This window comes from Phalacrocorax aristotelis, chromosome 15, assembly GCF_949628215.1.
Source record: "Phalacrocorax aristotelis chromosome 15, bGulAri2.1, whole genome shotgun sequence".
In the NCBI taxonomy this organism is placed as follows: Eukaryota; Metazoa; Chordata; class Aves; order Suliformes; family Phalacrocoracidae; genus Phalacrocorax; species Phalacrocorax aristotelis.
The window spans coordinates 4,846,556-4,869,156 of NC_134290.1; the positions used below are offsets into that span (position 1 = coordinate 4,846,556).

At 46.4% G+C, this 22,601-nt stretch overlaps 1 protein-coding gene across 2 annotated transcripts in view; it reads left to right on the forward strand.

The window, feature by feature from the left end:
* Positions 1-22,601, forward strand: part of OSBP2 (oxysterol binding protein 2) — a 127,237-nt gene that overhangs the window by 6,353 nt on the left and 98,283 nt on the right. Inside the window, exon 2 of one of the 2 annotated variants that reach the window (XM_075109961.1) lies at positions 1,748-1,825. The exons of the other annotated variant lie outside the window; for it this stretch is intronic. Coding sequence (XP_074966062.1) covers positions 1,748-1,825 — 78 coding nt within the window. The remainder of the gene's footprint in view (positions 1-1,747; positions 1,826-22,601) is intronic. 2 annotated transcript variants of the gene reach the window in all.

The window sequence follows — 22,601 nt, forward strand, 5'->3', positions numbered from 1 at the left end:
TCTTCAGATCTAATGCTGATAGCCAACAGTTCAGGTTGTCACCCTGAAATGTGAATTGTCCCAGCCTGCTATCTGGAGGGCAGGCAGCTCGCTGTGCTGCAGAATCCTGGAGATTTGTCCCCTAAATAGGGTAGTGCTTCAAAACTCGAGCTAGCTGGAAGTGTTAAATTTCCCTTCAGGTCTTCATGATGCTGTTCAATTATTTTAATTGTTCCTATGGCACTTTGGCAGGGATCTTTCCACATTTTATATCAGCCTTTGGTTTCGATCAAAAAGCTTGTTTAATAATTAATTACTTAATATTTCTCTGTCTGACAACTGCAGGCTGGGCAGAGAGAGTTAAAGCTGGAGGACAGCAAAGCTGGATGCGCTTGTTGCTGTTGGGTCAGTGATTGCTGACTCACACAGGCATGTGCGTGAGGATGCCAGGGCTGAGCCTTCAGGCTACATATAAATCAACCTCAGAATTAAAGATGCAAATTGAAAGCTTGGTACTAAGGGCCTGTGGCATAATTCGATTGGCAGTGGCAGCCCTGGGATAAATGCAGAGCGAATCTATGCCTTGGTCCCATTGCGGGTGCTTACATGATTCACATCACCTTTGCAAGCACGGGCTCCTGGGAGTACTTGGTTGAAATGTGGCTTGTCACTCTGCATCATCCCGGCCCCCTGCTGTCACCAGGTGATGTTGCTCATAACTATATGACATTGCTGACCTTCTGGGTTTGTTGCTGCTTGCAAGTTATGTTGTGCAGTTCACAGTGCTTACACGGCAGCAATGAAATTTTTGCCATGTAAGCAGTATTGACTGGCTTGCGTGTATGTTAGAGTTGTGTGTTTGCCCTGCATCCAGCAGTCCTTCCTTTCACGCTAATTTGGGCTGAACTGTATTTCTTCCGGGTTTTTTGGATCTTTTATCTAACTCTTCAAGGGTATTTCTGCTTTGAAATCACGACTGGGTAGATATATGCCCTACGGTGACTTGGGGAGGTCTTTCATTCCCTAAAAATAGTGTTAAATTGTCTTAATTCTCCAAATCTTTGTATATGAAGAACGCTGTCTGCGCACATGCAGCAGTTTAAAGCAGATTCTGCAATGCATGGGAAGATAAGTATGGTGTGGTGGGAGTCTGTGCCTTTCTTTTCCTTCTTTAACACAAAGCAGAGATTCTTAATCTGTTATTAATAGCTGGAGTGGGTTTCTGCTAAGCACTTTAAGGAACAGAGCAAGAAAATGTCCTTAACACCTATTGCCAAGCGTTACTGCTATATGCATAAGACCTCCTTACTTTAGGCTTGTTAATTGGTACGGATACCTAAACAATGCAGCTGCATGATCTTTTAAAGAACAGCAAACCGCTCCTTTCCATGGCATAGTTGTTGGATGTGATAACACAGGCTTGCAGTAGTAAACCCGGCCTAGCAGTGAAGCTTTGTTGGAAAGATGCTAGATCTTCTGCTGCTGGGGCGCACATTCAGGTTACTTGCTTCGTTTTTTCAGGGGTGCTCCCTACGGTCTTAGCCGATGGGCTGTGAGTGTGGCAGCGTTTTCAGAAGTGCGGTGTTGGGTGCTTCCCAGCTGACTGGGTGCTTTGTGCCTGTCACTCATCTGAACACAGAATTAGAGTATTTGTCACAGCAGAAAATATCCATGGCAACTAATTCGCCAGTTCTGTGAATCTTCATGACTTTTGAAGTTTCTCTTCTGTGAAATGCACAGGGGTGGTTCCACAAACTTTTTTTTTCAGGTCTTCTGCAACTGTCAGGAGTGATGGCTTTTCTTGGAAACGTGTGAAAAGTGTACTGATTCCGGTTCAGAAGACAGGGTGAGTTTGGGTGTATTTGGCTCCAGAATGGACATGGGTGACTGAAATGTGCTCATGCCAATAGAACAGAGATGTGCTCCATGTCTCAGATGGACTGTGCATGAGTGGGCATTACATGATTAAATAAACACCTTTTGGTCTTAAAAATGTGGAGATGTGCAGGAGGTGGGGGTGCCGCCTGTGCCTGCAGCTTGTTAAGAGTTAATGAGGTTTAAGTTTCAGTCTTTTGTTCGAAGTCGTTTTCGGAGGCATCCTGGTGTGAGTGCTTGGGTGGTGCTGCATGGCTAGCTGTGGGGCTGGCTGCTTCAGAAGCTCCATCCTTTGTTTTTAAAAGACCAAGACCTTCAAGCTTTGCTGCTTCCAAGTATGTATCTTCCTATGACTGATGCTGGATGCTGTTTATTTGCCATTTATTGTTCCCGAGTTACCACTGGGGTGTTCCCCAGCAGAGACTGTGCAACAAAAACTACTACAGGTTTATAGTGTGTGGTCAGGTGAAACTAATATGTGGCTTTATTTTAATGCAAGCAGTTTTTCTGTTCCTTGTCGGCCGGGACTCTCCATGGTCCATATTGGTGAGAGGCTGCTGCAGGCTCCCCAGCTTTAAATCACTCCTGGGATGTAATTTTTATAAGCAGGAGGGAAGAGGGTACTTAAGCCAAAAGCAATTTTGCAGCGGTACAAAAGGTGACAGTCATCTTAATCCCGTATAGTTGGTACTGAGCGTGCATGGCACACTGTCAGCTCACGCTGCCAAACTGTGCGACAATGTGTAGGACTTCCTTTTGAAGCTGGTGCAGCGTTGGTGCTGACAGTAGCCATATCCTGTCAAGGACTGATTAGGAGTCCTGTGCAGCTTGGTATTTATTAATGTGTAGTGTTTGAACGTCTAATATGACTTTTTTCTGGTAGATGTGATAAGATTGCACTGCATTAGTCCCAGTATTTGCTTTATAATGTCTTTATTAACGGGTGAGTGCACTTGCAGCCAGTCTGTGGCTGACACCAAAGGGAGCAGAGAGGTCGCTGTGTCAGAAGGCAGATCTGGATTTCAGAGGGACCCTGGCAGGCTGGAGAAACGGGATGATGGGACCTTTGTGGTGTTCAGCAGAGGCGAATGCAAGCACTACCGTGGGGTAGGTGGCTAGAAAGCAGCTTTGCAGAAGAGCCCCTGGGGGGTCTGGGTGGCCAACAAGGTGACCAGGAGCCATCAAAGGTCAGCTGTCTCTTTGGCTGTGCTAGCAGAAGTGCAGCCAGCACGTCGAGGGAAAGGACCATCCCCTCTGCTCAGCACTAGGGAGGCCTGTCTGGGCTCCAAGTCTGGTTTGGGGCTCCCCAGGATGAGGCTGGGGTACTGGTGGGATGTGGATGCGCTCAGCCTGGAGGAGGGGAGACCTAATTGCTGCCCCACAGCTATGTCATGGGAAGGCGTGGAAAGGATGGAGCCTGGCTCCGTTCGTGACCGGGATGAGGCAATGGGCTGGTACTAGAGCATGGAAAATCCTACATGGACACAAGGAAACATGTTTTAATTGGGAGTGGGGGCCAAATACTGGTATAGGTCAAGCTGTGGCTAGACAGGGTCCCGAGCTACCTGATCTGGTTGCTTCTGCTCAGAGCAGGAGATTGGACCTGAGGCCTGCCAATGTGCCTTCCAGACTCAAGGTACCGTTCTGTCATTATTGGTTTCTGGCACTTAAAACCTGGTAAGTTTGCCTTCAGCTTCTGGATATGGCTGGAGGATGAATAAAAACTACATCGTGTCTCTGGCTTGCCCTGGCAGTGGTGGGGGAACACTGGTGATTCCTGTGTCTGGACATGTCAGGCTGTTTCACAGACACCCCCACTTCTGCATTGTTCCTGCTACAGGGGGCTCACAGCATGAGACCCTCAGTTACTCTCTTCCCCGCCTCCCCCCGATTCATGTTCCAGTGCCAGTGTCGGGGACAGGCAGCTGTAGCTGGGTGCTGGCTTTGAGGAGGGCAGGAGAGCTGTGTTGGCAGAGTGCCTGATGGAAAGAGCTGCATGGGGAGGGCTCCAAATGTGAAGTGAGGGGAACTGACCAGGGCTTGAGACCATTGGGGGTGTGCAGAAAACCAGTGGTTTACTCTATCATTCTGGCCCTTCTTGTACCTGCTCCACTCACCCCATGATGAGAGTGATGCCATGACCCGGCGAGGTGGAAGGGATGGGCTGCAGGGTATGTCCCTGGCGGTCTGGGGCTCTTCTGTGCCTCATGTTGGGAAATGAGCAGGATCCACTTATAAATCTCAAAAGCCGCTTTGGTGAGGAATCGGGACACTGGTGCTTTCAGCACAGTTTGAACAATGCAATCTGGCTGTGCGCTCTGTGCTGGTTCTGAAGTTTTTTTTCATAGTACTGAGAGTTTGGCTTTGTGAAAGCTAACGTTACTCATCCAGCCCTTCCAGCTCTCAATTCCTGCACTGCTTGTGGCTGCACTCCTTTTTAAAAAAATCAATACAGTTTTATTCTGTAAAGTTATAAGTTGGCCCTTGACTTGAGGGAAGGACTTCTGCCTGACACTGGAACAGCCTGAGGATTGGCAAGCTAGTGCAAATGCATGTCTGAAATTTATGATGTAATTAAACTGTGCTTTACTGATATATCATGGTTTTATTAGTTAAAGCGTATAATAAATATAGTGTTTTGCTGGGATGCTTGGGGAGGTAAAGACCTTGTTGGGTTTCAGATCCTTTTACAAGTAGGGTTTGCTTAGGAGCTGAAAGACAGAAATTTTAATATTTTCTGGCCTGTTTGCTTTTGCCTGTGTAGTCTCTGGGACATCCCAGCTGTGGTGCTGCCCTTGAACTGTTTTCTGAGAAGCCTGCTTTTTTATGTTGGTAAACTTTCAATATGCCCTGGGTCAGGTATCTACCTCTTCCTCTCTGTCCCTTTATTTTACACCTCAGGGAAAGCAGTGAAGAATTCTGCTTTGAAGTGGAAAACCTATGGATGCAAGCTCCTTGGTAATTTAGTTTTAAATTCCAGAGGTCTAGCAAGTCATCCCTTTTTGCTCTGTAATAAGCCAATTTCTTCCTTCTTACAGCCTGTATGCACCAAGCCCTGAACTGTCACTTCTAAGTACCTTTAGACGATGCAGCACTGTATCTCAGCACATATAAGGTCCATAACTACTGGATTGGATTGAATTCTACTTCACATCTGCAGCCCTAAGCTGCCTTTACAATGCAGTAATGAAATATCTCTCTGCCTGCCCATATCCGATATTCTCCATTTTGGGACGTTACAGGTTAATATATTACCTGTCATCCCCTGCTTTAGAGACAGCATAAAGCATGCACTGTGGGAACGAAACTGATTTCATCAGGATTTCTACATTTGATTTCCAAGTGCACGATGCCTGTAACAGGCATAATGATTGAGAGTCAAATTCTGCTGTCAGTGTAGATGGGGCACTGAGAGCTTTAGGGAAAAACCCCAATGGACGCTGCAGGGAGGCAGTGACGCATGTAGTGAAGAACTGGGAGCGTGGCAGTGGAGCTTTCCTACGTAACGTGAATGCTGTGCTCTGCCCTGGGTTTCACAGGGTACGGCTGGATGGTTGTAATGGGAGTAGGAGCGCATAATCTTTAACACAGTGTGGTTTTAATGTTCTTGTGAACTTGTTCTGAGGTGTTTCCATGATGATGATTTACAATTTCTGCAGTTTTAGGAAGGAAGAATTTGTAAAGTAACTTGCTTAAGTGCCAATAGTAAGCTGATTTTTAGTCACACAGCAGGCATTGCCCTGAGGCAGGGTATTCCACAGGTGTGGAGGGAATTATATTTTTGTCTTGCGTTCAACACGCCATTCTTTAAATATTTTTTCTGTTTTTCATTTGCCTTGTAAGGGAAATCAGTTAAATCTAGCAAGCCCTTTGTCCCATGTGTTATGTAAGTAAACTCCGGTTACCATTAGGTGTATTTTTAATTTACAAATTGTGGTTTATTTATAGAACTGCTGGTTTACCTGTGCTGTTGATTTTATGTACAACTAACCAAGTGTTAACAATCTATGAGGTGTGTTACAGTAAACCACATACTGCCAGCAGGGATGCCTTTAGACATATTCCCTGCTCAGACAAGACATTGGGATAGGGTTTTGTTGAGCAGACCTTTGCGATGCCCAAACCTGGGATCGATAGCTTTCATTGTCGTTGGCAGCAGGGCGTTTGCAGCTTCAGGTCCCACATCATCTTGCTGGTATTGGAGCCTAAGATGTGCAGAAGACTTGATGGAGAGAACGTCGTTAGGTGAGCTTGTGCCTTCCTTCCGCTGCCACATCAGCAGAGGTTCCCTGGTAGGAGTTGCTTTAAGAAAAGCCACAGTGCATCAAGCCTTGCATCAAAAAACCCTCTTGGCTTTCCAAGGAGCATTTAGAGGACATGCAAGAATTGCATGTGAATTGTTGATATTTAGCTTGCAGTGTGTGTCTGGGACCGCTGCCTTTTTCCCCCCTCTATACTGAGTATATCTTTGTCAGGTGGAAGGAGAACAGTCTGAAATGCAAGGCCCAAACCTGTTGTTGTGGGAGCTACTGCGTGAGAAGTGATGGGCTTTGGGGCAGTGGGCTTTGCTGGGTGTTGCAAAGCTTTCTTCCACCATAAATGTTTTTACCAAGTTGCAAATGGGAGAAAATGTGGGGAGGTTTGTTGGCTTTGTATGAAACAAAAGCAAAGGCGACAATGTGGTGGTAATGTATGGCGTGTTGAGGGTGAGTTTATAGCCTGAGGGATGTAAACCTAGCAGAAATGCTTAAACTGACTGTCCTGTTTCAGTGTACTCCTGTGGTTGAAATTAGTGAAGGCACATCATACTACTTGGTGCAAGATGCACCTTTTACCTGTTTAATATAACCTCAAGAGTAGTGTTTCTCCTGTGGCAGATCTCTGTGAAAGAGTCTGCTCCCATGTACAAGTGTTGTAGTCTGAACAGCTTAGTTTAATCTTAAGGAGGCAAGAGTGTGATGTGATTTAGCTCGCTTACTTGGGAAAAGAAAATTCTACTGCTTTTTTCATTGGTGTGTTCTTAATATGTTGTTATGGGACCACAGGAAGATTTCCTATAACGGCCTGCCTTCTGTTCCCTGTTACAGCATTTCTTTTTACCTCTGGTAAAATAGTAATTAAAAAAAAAAATTGAAGATTTAAACCTGCGTTCTTGCTGCACCTTCTTACAAGATTAAAGAAATACAAATGTGCAGAGAAGGTGAGAAACATGAGTTTTCATGTGTAAAAGCACTTTGGTGTATCTGGGAAGAAAGGAGGAGGCCAAACACAGCCTTACTTTTCACCTGCATGAAGTTATGCTCTGAAAACTGGCTAAGCAGTGGGCTGCTTTCCTCTGCACCTCAGCTGGGGTCTTCCTCCTTCCCAGGGGAGACTTGCTGTGTCCACCCCGCAGTGCTTTGGGCTCCTTTGGAAGCCTTCCAACAGCTGAATGTGCCCAGGCAAGACCCCTGGGGCTCAGTGTCCTGCTCAGCGGCTGGTAGAATGGTGTGGGACGCGAGTCACTGTCCTGCCAGCGCTGCTGTTACAGTGGGTTACATGCCACAGTGGGTTACCACCTAGAACCAGTCTTTGCACAAAATGACTTGAATAAATACCTCTGCTCTGTGTGTAGTTTGGCATTTCGCACACCGGGTGAACGAACCCGCTTTTCGGGGCAACACTGTCTTGGATTTGCTTAAATGGAGGAGCAGAGTATGCAGAGAGTGGCTTTCAGACCAAGTTTGGCCCTTCTTCTATAGGACCTGCCTTAATGCTTTTGTATAAATGTTTAGTGTCTAGTTATAGTTTAAAGCTATGCAACAGAATTAATCCCTCTACACTTTCTCCAGCCAACATAAAACCTGTGAAAAAGCTTCAGAGAACTGTTTTCCTTCTGGTGCTGAGCTGTACTTGTCAATATTTGTTTTCAAAGGTGTAACTATCCATATCTCATGCCATACTGGGGGAGTGTGTATCAACACACTGAGACCTGTTAAAACACATGGCAAATATCTTTCTGCTTTTCCTGTTTTCACTTTTGTTTTTTCTGCGCTGGCAGAGTAACCAGCTGTTGCCCCTGTGTGTGTTAGCTCTTTGCTTGCTTCGTCCAGTTTAAAATGTCCTGATTAGCAAACAGAAATCTCTTTATTCTGTCTCAAGCAGTCTAATTCTGAAACTGTTAGAGAGGCAGAGGAGGCAGGCGTTTAGAGAAGGCAAGCATTTGATGCGTCTCCTATGGAAATGAATGTTGCTGAGGCTGAGGTCTAAAAATAAACTGGTCTTAGCCCCATCCCTTTGACGGGAACTGCTGGACACAAGCTCTCGGGCACTTGGGGACAGAGTTTTTTAATGCCCTGTTATGAAGCACGAGGGCCTGGACCTGCAGCGGGGCTTACGGACCTGCCAGCAAAATTCTGCTTCCCAAGAGCATGACCAGATGGGTGGGCTCAGGCAGGTCACCTGGCCAAGCAAAGTGCCTGTTTGTGCAAAATGTGGCTTTGCTCATTGGGTGCTTGTTTGCCTTCATGGTACGCAGGCAGCAGGCTTCTTTGGAATTCCCTTGGCTTCCTAAAGGGACTACTGAAGTGATAGGTAGTGACCTTGAATAAAGTGCTGATGCTGCTTTTGCGGATATGGGCCTTGCCTGTGTGGAGGAGAGGGATGGGATGGCAGCTGATTCTTCTCGAGAAGGTTCCCTATGAAGTGCTGTCTGGGCGATGAGTAGCTAGGCTTGCCTGTAACCAGAGGAGCATGAAGCTGGTGAGAGCGGAGGGCAGGTCTCAGACTGTCCTGAAACAGCTTCAGTGTTTCTCCATTGAAAAACTCCAAGCATCTTATTGCGCCATGGAAGTTTTCTTGCAACACAGTACACTAAAATAACACTGAAAGTCTGGTCTGAGCAGTTGGGAAATTCACTTAAAGCTGTAACTCATCCTTGTCTATGCATGAGAGCTGCCCCTTGCGAAGGTCACTGACTTCGCCTTGCCTCTTGGCCATATGTTTAACTCTTCTGTTCCTGGTAACCCACGGTCAATATCTGTAGGATTTTTGCAGAAGACACATAGCCCCTGAACGTAGATCCCAACGCAGAGCATTGGTACGTGACTTGGATCTCCAAGGCAAATTTCTGAAAGCGTGTATATGTGCTTTGTACGTTGTATATTCCTGCATGCAGGCTAGAGGGGACGTGGTGTCCCCAGCGCCAGGAGCAGTCCGACTGTTTTTCTGGCATTTACTGTGTGAAGGTAAATACAGTAATACAGTCTCGCCTGGTGCCTGCTTGTTACAATTTGTCACAAAACTAAAAAATATACAATATAAATTATATATAATAATACAATATATTACTGATAATACAATATATATGATAAAATAGAAATTAATTGTATCCTATATATACATTAATCATTTATACGCATAAACCCTAAATACCTTGCTCTAACCATTATAACCTTTTTCTGTGCTTCATCCTTGATTGGCTTGATTGACCCTGATGAACAGTGTTCATGTCAGTCAGCTGATGCAAATTAAAATATAACTGGTCAGGAAGAGGCCTTGAGGCGTTAATGCTGCAAGACTTGCTTTGGACATTTGGTCTTGCAGGTGAAGCAGCTGAGATGTCTCAGGTCTGTCCAGAAGTGGTTGGCCAAGGTCACTTGGTTGTCTGCAAGATTTGATCCAAGAGATCTGCCAGTCCAAATCACAGCTCAGTAAGCAGTTAACTCTCGATTTCTTTTTTGAAAAAACCTCTTGGCATCTCCAATGGCTGAAAAGCCAGCTGCCAAATTTTGTATTTTTTTGGGTAGTTTCATAAGGAATGGGAAAGATCTTACACTGTGTCACACTGCCCTGTGCGCTCACGTTACAGGCATGCTTTAAGGTCCTGCTAGCGCTTTCCCCTCTCTGTTTCATCAGTTCTTATGGAAAAAATTGCTGTTTGCTGCTGGACTGCTAACCTGTGCACTCCTTGGGAGTGAGTCCTGGAAGGGTAATCTGATAATTTCATAGATAATGGAAATTGTGGAGGAACCTTGTATACATAAGCATCTTTCTCAATTTTCAAGTTTGTGCTCCCTTCTTCTGCTCAGGTTTGGGTAGCAATTTTATGCCCACTACCCAGCAACTTGAATCTGTACAGAAGGGCAGGGAGCTGTGTACGCTGACCTCTGTGAGAAGAGGTAATTGCTACCAAAAGTAGGATATGCTGGTTGAGAGCTGAACACACTTTTTGTCACAGTGTAAAGTTTCTAGGTGGTTGAAGGAGGCCTTGGAAGTTGCTCTTAGCTGTTGACATTATTTGCCTTGAGCAGAAGCATCTGCTCGTCCTGTTCAGTGACAAAATGCAACCAAATGAACCAGTCTCCAAATCTGCACTGGGCGCACACCTAGAAACCGGCCTTCACACTGTGCAGTACCTGTAGCAAGGCAGTTGCTGAACTGAGGAGTTCACAGTCAAGGGCTAAGAAGCAACAGTTAGATTGGGTTTTAAATGTGAAGTTTTAGCCTTGTCATCTTGTGCCCAGGCCTTAAAATAGAGGAAGAAATATGTCTATGCATCGATGTGGGCTTTGCATCTAGGTATCTATCCGAAAGAAATATTTTATACAGAAAGAAATTCTGTGCCATAATTTCAGTGTTGTTTGGAGGTTGGCAACAAGTGAGAAGTGTGATGACTTTAAAGTGATGTTCGAGGTCACAGGCCATAATTCATGTAGTGTCTCTGAAGATTTATTTGGTACTGAAACATTAATGTTGATAGTAACTTACATAAAGAGAGCTGCTTGCATGGAAAAATTCTTGGAAGCAAGCTCTTCTATCCACACTTGATCTCAGAAAGATTGGGTGAGTCTTGTGCTCAAAGCAGATACACCCCTAAACTCCAGAGTGTAGAAAACCATGTTATTTTTACCACTCTGAATATTGTAAGTATGAAAGCACAGGAGTAAAAATTGGGTCGTATGTTGACTGTGCAGTGCCCTGTGTGCTCTTATTTTCTTGGACGTAGTGGTGAGAAAACACCTGACTATGGCTGATCTTTATTCTGATCATTTAACGCAGTTCCCAAGGGCTGAAGGACCAGTGAAAACTTAAAAGCAGAGGCTGTAACAGGAAACGTTACTGCTTGAGGCTCTCATCTGTTGTATTGTATTTATTTCGGCATTCTTGTGTAGTAAGAGCATTTGTCAAATTAACCTTGTGTATCGTCATTTATTGTTCATTCTTGCTTAAAAATGAGCCACCAAGCAGGTAAGTCATGCATCACCCACTTCTTAGTTTATTCTAACTTCTGCAGAGATGATGGGATCTGGACCAGACCTTCCATAAACTTTTAATGGATGATGTAAACTTGGCAGCAGTACGGCCCACAAATGTTGGTGGGTTTTTCCCCTCTGGACCTTTAGCATTTTGGCTTGGAAAGTAATGAAAATGGTAAAGCAGGGTGCTTCCTTTGGCATTTTTGGAAGAGGTGAACAGGGTTTCTAACAGGGCTCTCTTGAATGCTGAGCATGTGCCTGCCTCCTGTGAAGCTGCCAGCATCCATGCTGGGCTGTAAGCTCCAGGCTTGGGCTGGCGGTCGCCGCTTGGCATTTTCTCATACATATTTGTAGTTACCAGAACATACCCCTGAACTGAGGCGTTATTGTTGGGAACTACATCTAGGCAACCAGTCAGAGAAGAGCCTAAGTAGGAGGAAGTCCAGTGCAGTCAGAATACAGGTGAAGGAGTTGCCGAGGGTGATACCGGTGTGCCTCGTGCTAAAGGCAACTCTCTGTTTTCCCCAGAAGCTTTTTGTCGTTGTGCCTAACGGTGTTGCGGTCATCAGCAATGTCATTGCAGGAGGTGCAGCTCTGTATGCAGAGCCCAACTCGCTGTAGCCTTCCCCCTGCACGGCTGTACAGCAACGGCTTTGCTGAAGCTGCTGACCTCATGGTTTGGATTTCTTGGCTGGGATGGACAACTGTGTGTCACATCTGCTGTATCAGCTGCAGGCTGACTGCCGTAAATGGGATGCTTAGTACTCTGGTACGCTCTCGGGGGTTTCCTTCTGGCCAAGTACTAAGATATTTTCCCAACCAGATACACTTTGCTTTCCCTGCACTGAGTTCCTTTATGGCCTTTAACTCTGCTTCTGCTGGAAGGGGAGTAAAAGCCCTTTTTGGGAGGCTGCAGCAGTGTTGCGTTGGAGCAAAGCTGCGGTTGTGCAGTGTCACACCGGTGTGGAGGGCTTCTCTTGCCCTACAGAACAAGGTGACGGTTCACCCTGAGGAGCAGGTGAAGCCACTCACCCAAACCAGTGGTTTGAAGAGTTCTTTCTGGATGCCTTTGTTTATAGGGCTGGTACCCTCATCTGCCAGGGCTGCTGCCAGCCTCTCCAGAGGTGGCGAGGAGATAGCACAATGTGGTGGGAAGCGTGGGGGTGCTTATTCGTAACTGTTGTGGGTTGTTTTTTTGTTTTTCTGGTTGTTTTTTTCTGGTTGTTTCTTTTTTGTGTTTTTTTTTTTGGTGGTTTTCCTTTTTTTTTAAATTTTACTTTTTAATTTCTTTTATTAAATAACCCAACAGAGAATCCCTTTGCTGGACCTTATCTTGCACTTGCTGATGTCTACGTGATGGCTTAGTGTTTTTTCCTCCCGACCACTGCTGAGGTTTCCTGGCAGAAAACCTCTACTGTGTGCATGGGAGAGTCATGAATGTGTTATAAAAGCTAATCCTGAAGAATATGCCTCTAGGTAGATTGCTTTTAGAGTATCCTTTTATTTGGGGTGGAAGTCTTGTTTGTGGGAGCGCTGTAAGAGCAGAACATCTCTGCTTTGGGGAGCAAGGGGAAGGGAACTGGGGTACTCCTGCACATTTTGATGTGGTTCTGATAGCAGTAAAAGCATTTAGAAGTTTGTATGCGTTTATACAGGCTTTACACAGTGTTTTCTCAGGAAACAAGCGGCCTTATACTCGGGCACCCTGCTTGGATATATTATATATTTGGAGGAGATTGCCTGTTGACAAGCCACATGGGGCTAGCTGTGCTGTTCAGCTATCTAGCCAGCAGGTCTGCAGCACTTCTATTTCAGAAAAAAAGCAGGGGGGAAGCCTGGGTGTTTTCAGAGACATTTCAGCTTGGCAATATTGTTGATTTTCTTGACCTGACCATCTATTAAATTTGTATGCTTTGCCAGCAGTGAGTTTGCCAAGACTCCTGTTATGTCGAAGATGACTCTGACCTGAAAGCGCTAAGGTTTGCAAAATGGGCTCGTGAGATTTTGCAACAAACTTTTAAGGCACACAGCGTCGGGGGTGAGTGTGGTGCCTTGTCTTACACGGCGGCAGTGTGAGCGAGGGTGTCTTTTTTGACAAATTACCTTCCCTGAGCTCGCTTCTCTCTCTTTTTTTTTTTTTTTTTTTTTTTTTTCCTTCTCCCCCTCTTTGTGAAGCAAGGAGAGTTTGTACATTATACAAAGCACAATTGTGTTCCAGGTCTTTCCTTTCAAAGGCTTGCCCTGCACTGGGGTAGGTGTTGCAGCCAAACTACCGTGGCAAAGCACTGGAGAAATGAGTGTGAAATCCAGATTGGTTTGCTTACTGCATCCATCTATTTACAGGGGGGGTTTTATGGTCAAGTCAGCCCTAAATCCTTGCTTGTGCAGCGTCGGCTGAGGCTCATTGGTGTTGGGCCCTGTGTGTGGGTAGGGGCTTGTCCCAGAAGCTGGCTTGGGAAGCTGCTGGATGGGTCGGGGTGTGGAATATTCCCATGATTTGTGGAGGTGGTAGGTGCCCAAGCTGCCAGGCAGCCCTCTGGCTGGTGAGGATTGCAGCCTGGATTGCAGGTTTTTTTCCTTTAAACCTGATCATTACTAATCTGTGCCCGTCCCCACTGCAGCCAGTTGCAGATTAATCGGCCTTTAAATAGAAGTAAATCGTAGCTTTTTGCAGAAATCTCAGTACAACACTTGCCATATGCTTGTTTGGGTTTTGTTTGTGATTTGGAAGGTTTGGTGAAGGGAAAAAGAGGAAGGAAAAAAATTGAGCTGTTTGTCACGCGGAGCTTGTGGTTTGAGAGAGCTGTGCTGAACCAGCTTGTGATGTGCTGGACATGAATACTGCTTACTGCGCGAGCTGGGAAAATACCTCCTGAGCCACGCGCCTGCATTCTCTTGGGCATTTCTGCTCTGGAATTGAGTCGTCATAAAAATCCTTTTTTGTTTAACCAAGGGAGAGTAATAACCCCAAGAGGTTTGGTGTCCACGCTTACATTCTCTAACTTCAGGCATGTGAGCTTTTGACCTCAAAATAAAACCAGTTTTAAAGTGCTTTTTGGAATTTCTCATGCATAAAACTGAATGCAGAGACTTCACTGACTTTATACCCCCTATTATTCTGAACAAAGGATATGCAATATCTCAGTTTATCAGGAAGTGTGCCATGAAGCACTTGTGGAGACAGCTTTCTGTAACACAGCTATGGGGCTGCTCTGCATGAAATATTTCAGATGTTCCTATATTGAGGACAGGATGGTGGTGACTGTGAAACCGAGCACCAGACTTCAGCACTAATGAACTGCTGGGGCTCAGAGGACCCTGAAGTGGTGGTGGGGCTGGAGGCTGGTACTGAGGTTGGGAGGGGGCTGCTGGCTGCTGCGAGCGATGGCAGGGAGGCGGTGGTGGCACAACAGCCTTTTGGTGGTGGGGTGAGACAGGGAGTACGGCTCCTGTCCCCACTGCATGTGGGAATGCTGGTGGGTGCTGGCCGTGCCACTGGCATCACTGAAGGATCGGAGAGCTCGACCTAATCCAGATAGTCTTGTTAGACTGTGATTTCCGCATGGAAATCCTTGTGTGTTGTCCAGAGTTGGCTTGTGGTTTGTGGAACGCAAGCAGAGAGCAGCGTCCTGTGGGAAGAGCGAGCCTTGCTGCTCAGTCGCATGGCAGACGGGCACAAATGGCCTTTCCTGTGCCACGGAGGCTTGTGACTGTGTTGTCTTTTGTGCTGCCCCCACTCCTGATAATGAAACAAAATCCCCTGAGAGAAATTTCCATCCTCAATTAAGAAAAGGATCAGCCTGATTACCCTTGAGGACCGTGGTGATTCTTCTGCATTATCTTAAAAAAAAAATATCTGCTGAAAGTGTTTCAATGCATTGCTCTTATTGTGGGCTAGGCAGTGTAAAACCATTCAGTATCTCCTATTTTCTGTCCCCATCTATTGCATTGCCAAATTCTGCTTATTTTGTTTCCCTGTCCTTGATTCCTGTTCTTGCTTTTGCCTGCAGTAGTCTCTGCAGCTTACTCTAAAGGGCATTTCCCAGTTATGCAGCTGGCATAAATATTTCTCTATGGCGGCAGAGCCCTTAATGATATGATATTTTCCAGTGTGATGGAAAAATGAAAGGAATAAACTGGTTTCAACTTAATCTGTGAAGGATACAGTAGGAAAAATAGGCCTTAATCTCCGAGTCAGGAGAGGTCAGTGGTACGAGAGGCAGTGAGGGTGTCATCTGCAAGGCCTTCCAGCTTCTCTCGCTTGCAGGGGGGCAGGAGTTAAAGTGGGTTTTGTCTGAACCAAATGTTTCTGGGTTGCCATAGAGTGGAGAACACACAAACAGCGATGAGACTGGTCCCTGTGTATTCAGGTATGGAGCGACAGAGGGGTCAAACATCTGCAGTTTCGCCAGCAGAGACTGGTCTTCATGTTGTGTGCAAGGTTAATGGAAATGAAAAGATCGTGTTGTTATACAAACACGAGCGTGAGAGGTCTGTAGGATTTCTGTATAAAATATCTGTGTTGTTTTGAAATACTGGTAGAGCTAGTAGTGATTGGCAGACTTAGCCAGGGGATGCTTTGCAGCCATTTATGGTTGGGTTTCCCACCTGTTTCTGGTGCCGTACATCTCTCTCAGAAAAAAGCCCATGTTTAAATGAGTTTCAATGTGCATTTGTGGTTGGTTTTTTTTTTTTTCCTCTCCTGGTAGTTACAACAATACCTGTCCTGTTTCACCCATGTATCTGTGGTTGTGGGGTGGGGGGTAGGAGTGCAGTGAGCTGTGCCTGCGTCTTGGAACACTGTGCTTTGCAGGGGGTGATGCTCTTCCACAGCCCTCCGCAGAGAAACCCTCTGGTCTCCCAGGGAGCGGGATGTGCTTGAACTACTGCTCCTGAGTTGCAAATGCTGGGGACTTACCTTCTCCCCGTGGGAGGGAATAGGCTGTCGGGGAGCCCTGAGCAGATGCAGGAACAGGACTCCCTCTCTCTAGTTGGGGGAGTGCTCCCTGGATGTGTTGCTTTGCAGTCCATCTGCTATGCTACGGGTTTCTCTTGCCTTGCTCTCTTCTTGATAGATCAGGATGGAAATGTTTATCCTCATAATCTTGCTGAGAAAACAGGGGAACAGCCACAAAGCCCGGTGTTGTTTACCCGGCAGTGTGTGAGTGCTAAGCTGTAAGGTGACGCTGGGCTGGCTGAATTTGGTAGGGTGGCCAGGGCAGCCAGGGTGGCGGAGTTCAGGGATGGTTGACAACAGTCATCTTGCTACAGGACCCTTTGGTTCTCGGGCTGTGAGTTGTGATTTTGGTCCTTGATCTGCTTTGACACCAGAGGTGTACTGGCATCTCCAGACCAACATGTTTATCAATCCCATTCTTTCCAGACCTCTTGGTAGTTGGAGGGTGCCCTGAGATGTTGGATTTGTGCTGCAAGGTGTGGTCTTCTGGCTGTGTTGTTTTTTGGGTGTGATCTGCAGCACTGGTGCAGAAGCCTAGATTTGTAATTTTGTTGAGATATGACAGCCAGAAAGTGTTTCTGAGCTCCTAGCTCTTCAAATACAATGTGATGGTGGAGCTCACTTGGGAAAGCTCCTCGAGGTGTCTGTTTGCCAGCTCTAGAAATGGACCTGGGATTTGTGTCCAGCTTCATGCAATGTGTGGGGTGGCAGAATTGCTCTGAGGTCTGTGTATCTCACATTCAGAGGCTCAAAAAAATCCCCCAAATCACAAATAATTCCACTCTCTTCTGTGACAGTCTGTGACTTTTACTTTTCAAACTCTTCATATGTTTTGTATTTTCTCCTTGAATCCTTCATGACAAGCTGGGAGGACAAGCCGGGAGCATCCCCAATGGCAGTGAACTGCTTGGCTCTGTCCCTGTGCTGTGTTGATCATCCCAGCTGAAGCGCGTCACCTGCAGGAACTGGCTGTCAAGGTGATGCTGGTGGTGCTGGGGAGGCTGTTTCTGGGCCTACACTCAAAACTCAAATGTTAACAGTAGAACTTCCTTGGAAAACTGCAGCTGCCCATTGTGAGCTGTTACAGCTCAAGTAATCACTGAGGGGAAGAAGAGAAAAACCCCAAGAAGATTGCACAGTAACAGCAGTAAATTTTCCTGTAAGTGCTGTTTAAACGAGAGAATATTTCCCAACTGAGAAACAGCGACCAAGCAGCTGAGGGATAACCTGGCAAATGGTCTAGCGTGTCTGCTGATGCCTCTTGCCTTTGCCAGGGCTGTAGCTCACAGTTTAAACACTTGGTGCTGCTTTCCTAAGGGAAGAATGACTCAGACGGTGACTTGTGAACCATGCTGGCTTTAGCATCCTTGCTTACACTGGGTGTGAATTCTCTTAAGTGTGTGGTCAGACACTTGGAGGTTCAGATGCAGCCTCTAATATAATGCCCATATTTTGCTTGTTGTGATGTAGCTGCAGTGAGCAAAACGGCAGGATGAAGGAGATGCTGGAATAGGAAAGACGAGAACATGTAAGTCTAAATGCTGCTCACCTTGTGCTTCTCCAAGGCTGTCACGGGGATGTGGCTACAGCCGCCAACATGGGAACAAGTTTGAGCCCTGCAGTGACCTACGCTTACAGCAGAAAGCAGAACAGCTGTAAGAGTGATAAGATGGGAATTTAGCATTTAAGATGTAGAATCAGGTGTGCGGATTACTGAGGCCTATAGCAAGCAAATGATTGTGAGATAATAGGAGAAGGATTTCTAGGAAGAGAGCGAGTGTATTTCAGGAGGTCGTTTTTCTGGGTATAACTTCAATTGTGTTTGGATTTTTCTGTGAAGGTGCCTAGCAATACGGAGTGGTGCTGGAAACCCATGAGCAGGCAATATTGGCTCTCCCAGCTTAGGAGAGAAGCCTCATGTCAGTGCTTACGTAGTGTGCTGCTGTATTTTTTTGTGGTTAAGCCGGTCTGGAGAGCTGTGCACTTGCTAGCCTGAGCATTTTTAGCACCCTCGTGAAGCTGGGTGCTCGTAGCCAGGTTGTAACACAACAGTGTCCCTATATGTGTCATGCCCACTCTGCTCGGTTGAACCAAAGTAGCTCCTGGGCTGCCAGGGTTGCAGATTTATGCTTTGGTGTCAAAGTCAGGCTGCTCTGCTCTTCCTGACCTCCTTGTCAGTACGGAAGATAGAAAGCACACTGAAATACTGCTGGCTGCCTGGAAAGCGGGTGCTGTGCAGAGCAGCCTTGGTTCCCTGCAGGGGTTCTTTTCCTGATCCCATCTGAGCTGTAAGGAAAGGAAAAGTCGAGTTTTAGGGGAGACGAGGCTACCCAGAAATGGTTTTGAGCCTTAGTGATGGAAAGGAAATCTTAGCAGAGAAATTCTACAAGCATCTGTCATGCTTGCTTGCTTTAAACGAACGGTGCTTGGGAGCAGAGTGTGAGCTGGGGCTGCTTATTGCTTGCTGCGTCCTATTAACTTCCAGCAGGGCTGCACAGGTGGAGTTACAAAATCCATATGAACAACATCTTACCAGCATCTGAAGCTAAATCTTTGGCTGTTGTGATATCACCAAAACCAAAGCTCTGGAGCTAGTAGGAGAAAAACATTTAATTATCTATTTTTTCACCTTATTCTCTTTGCTCTGTTGATAAAGCTGTCTCCTGAGCTCTGACAAAGGCATTTCATTGTTTTATACAGAGTAAGATTTCTTACAGTTGTTGAAAAGTGGGAGCATCTTTCTCTTACATAGTGCTGGCGTACTGAGCAGCCTTGTGTAGCTCAAGTATTCCTTCAGAACTGGGAAGCAGGTCTTTAAATCGTGATTTGCTGTTCACTATGGCATGTAACTTATCTGTCAGGCTGCAGAATATGAGTTTCTAAAATTTAGACTCCACGAGTTTTATACTGAAGGCCTTTTTAAGTAACTGATCCTGGTAAGTTGTCTTGTCAAGCTTTGTACGTTTAGATTTGTGGTATTAAAGTAGCTGAAGCAGCTTTAAAAAAAAAAAAAAGAGAGAAATGCTGCAAATAATAATATTTTAACAACAAGATCTTTGGAGGTTTTTGCAAAATCCCTCATTCTGCAAATCGCTGTGATATAAGAGCTTTGCTCTACTTGTTGGTGGGGGCCTGAGTGATAATGCCAATCTGAAATCTCTGTTACTGTGTCCTACTAGCTGTCGAAATACAAAAAGCGAATAAGGCTGTATTCAGAGCAGCATCTTCTGATAGCTTTGACAAAGTCTGTGCAGGAACTGGGACCTGTGCATCCAGAGCAGGTTTGACAGCTGAAATAGGGACCAGCTGGCGTCGTGATAAAGTATATTTGTGCTTTTAGAGTAAGAAATTTGCTTTCTGATGATCCTAATGCATCTGTGAGCAGCACCATTCTTGCCAGAAGAATGATTTTGGGCATAAGCCATCGCATCTGTCTCCAGAGTTCATGGCCTTTTTTGTCTGGAGCCACGTGCCTGAGCTGTGCAGCCCCTGGCGGGGCAGCGTAGCCTGCGCTGTGGTTCATAGCTCAAGGCTTGCATGGAGCTTGCCCTGGTGCTGAGGGGGAAGGAGGTTATATTCACCTGCAATGTTAGCTTTCCCCTTGCTGGATAGGTGCTTTAGTCCTCCCTGCTTTTTAACACCTGCAGGTATTTTTTTTTTTTAATTTTCTCTCGTGTTGTGTAGCCCCTCTCACTGTGTATGTTGGCAAGGGCTGTATGCAAGGCAGTCCTCTTCTGTCCCTCCTGTGCACGCTATAATTTTCTACCTCTGAATGCGAATCCTGTTGATTAGCTTTGTGAGGGAGCAGCAGAAAATTCCCAGCTATTCAGTTGCATCCACCTCTGGTCGATGTCCACATTTAACCTCCCTTCAGCTTTTTTGCAGCCTGCCCACATGCTCTCCCATATGTGCAGCGCTCAGATTATTGCAGAAAGTCGAGAATCAGAAAATCTGCCTGGATCATGTTATGCAATAGTTGAGCTGTTAGTGGTGAATAAGCAGATCCATCTGACCACGAGCGCTTCTGAAGGGCACCTCTTATTTTATTTTTTTTTTCCTGCATGCGGACAGAGGAGATTGCTTGCTTGTTGGCTCAGGGCTGGGTCAGGCGCCTGCCTCGTGTGTGGGTGCTGATTGAAAGGAATTGATTTCCCATGGCACGGGAAGGTACCTTAAGGAACAAAAACCCCTACCGAAACAATTTTCTTGGGTGGGAGAACAAGGCTGTTTAACATGACTTAAACTGATTTAGTGAAGTCACCTTGGAGACCTTTGTTTTGTGTGGAAGAGAAAATAATTTTAGCAGTTCTCTCAAGGTGGGAAATAATGCCTCCTGGGAACACATCAGGATGTGCTGCATCATGAGGAGGATGACTCTGGAGATGAAAATTGGTGCTTGATTTGATCTGGAGCCAAATTTACCCCACCTGCAAGCAAGCAGACTGTATGCTCCGTTTGAGCGTAACCTGTGGTGCTGTGAGACATGAACCATAAGTCCTTGGGAGGTACCAAGAGGCTTTCGTTTCTGCATGGCTTTTGTGTCTGCATGTTGAGCTCGGATGTGGCCCTAGGTTAAATCTGTTCTGCAGAACAGTGTCAGGGCTGATCAGGTGAGAGGAGTCCTCAGGATGTTGTAAAGGCTGTGAGGCATGGGGATTTGAGTTTGTGTTCAGCCAGATCGACTCCCCTCTGTGTAAGACGCAACCCAGCAATAAGGTCGGTAGTGAGTATCTATGGATTGCTGCCTGTTCTCCCCTGGTAGGGACCATATCTCCATCCCATAATGAACTCCATCACTGACACTTTCTGAGAGCAACTCTAAGCTATGTCTGCAAAACCTCCCTTGAGAGACCTGGAGACTCCTGTGTTGTGATGTGTTCCTGGGGGAGCGAAGTGCAGCTAAGGTTTTGCTCTCCTGCTGCATCCGCCCATGGAGCAGGGCCAGAAGGGTTAGGAAGCCCATCACCAGCACGTGGTGGCTTTTACAGACGCTGTGTATGAACCGCGTTGAAAATCACATTTGCCATACCCCTCCCGTGTGATGCGATGGGGCTATCGTCATGCTCAAGGCCACAGAGAAGGAAGCAATGTGCAAACTGCCTTGAACCTTCCAGGAATAAGGGGAGATGCTCCTGGTGCTTGTGGGAATGGTCTTGTACTTCCCGGCCTGGTGGTGCGTGCCTTTGTGAAAGCTTCCAGCGCTCACAAGCTGACTTGTTCAGCTCCTGGCTTTAAAGGTGTGACTTGATTTTAAAATCTTGGAAAAGCTGTGGCCAGTGATCACTTTTAGACTTCAGTGCATTTATGGATGTTTCATTAGTGACCTGAGAGCCGGGGAGAGCTGTGCAGCAGTGTGGTGGGTGGCTGCTGTTGGGATGGAGGGAGGCTGTTAGTGGTGGAAGTAAGGAGTAACTGGGAATGCCCGATAAAATGTGAAGCTGGATGGAGATGGGGAGGACTCTGTGCATGGAGGGAGATCAGAGGGAGAGACTTGGCGTTGCCATGTGAGGATCAGCAAAGACCACCTGGGCCTGGGGGTGCTGAAGTTTTAGGAGGGAATAGCTGGGTTAGGACATGTAGCATAAAGAAACAAGGAAGAAGTGGAGAAAAATAGTGGAAGGGTGATGAGGGAGAGGGAGGGGTATTGGACTTAAGCAGAGATACATAATGCTGATTCACAGCTGTAAACAAGGCTGGTTTTCTGCTTCTGGGGCCTGAAGCAGCCTCGTGCATCTAGGGTGAGGTCTTCTCAGTGTTAGATGCTTTGTCATGCAACAGATAGCCTTGAAGCCTTCAAAAGTGATTGGAAATAAGCGTGCTTTTCCCCCCTCCTTGTGTACTGTTTTGAAAATACTTCAGATAACAAGGTCGAACTTCTTTAAAAAGTACTCAGGTGCATGAGGAGCACCGGTTCTTTGCTAGATTAGGTGCTCTGCGTTGCCTCACTGCCCTGAGCGAATGGTTTCAGAGGGTCATCCTCACACATGGCACTCACGCCAACTGCCTGTGGCCGATGCACACTGCTCAGTAGAATGCTGAAGCTGATGAGGTGTGATAAGGCAAGAGCCTGTCCTGCCACCGAATCTAGGGGTTCCCTCGGTACTCCTGGGTAGTTCAAACAGGCACCCATCCACGAGATCTGAGGAATGACGGGCCTGCAGGGATGTTTCTGGGTAAGGACTGTGCTGCTAGGCTCGATGGGAGAGGGAAGGAGCCAGCAATTCCTACAAGTGACTGCGATTCCTCCTGCTACGCAACTCAGTGAGCGACTGCGTAGTACTGTGCTGTGCTGAAATACTGGCAAAATCCTTGCAATGACTGGCTGTTATCTGCCCAATTCCAGCATGTCTTAAAGTTAGGAAAACGGTAGGAGAGAGGACTCTGGACATGACTCGGACAAGGGGCATGTAAAAGTACATGAGGCCTACGATAGCATCATCCTGCTCCCATCTCTTTCCCCTAGGATGGTCACCTGGACTTAGGGAGGTTTAGGGTCTTTAAAACTCTCCTAGAACCTTTGACTACTTAGGTGGGCGAAAATGGTGAACATGCTG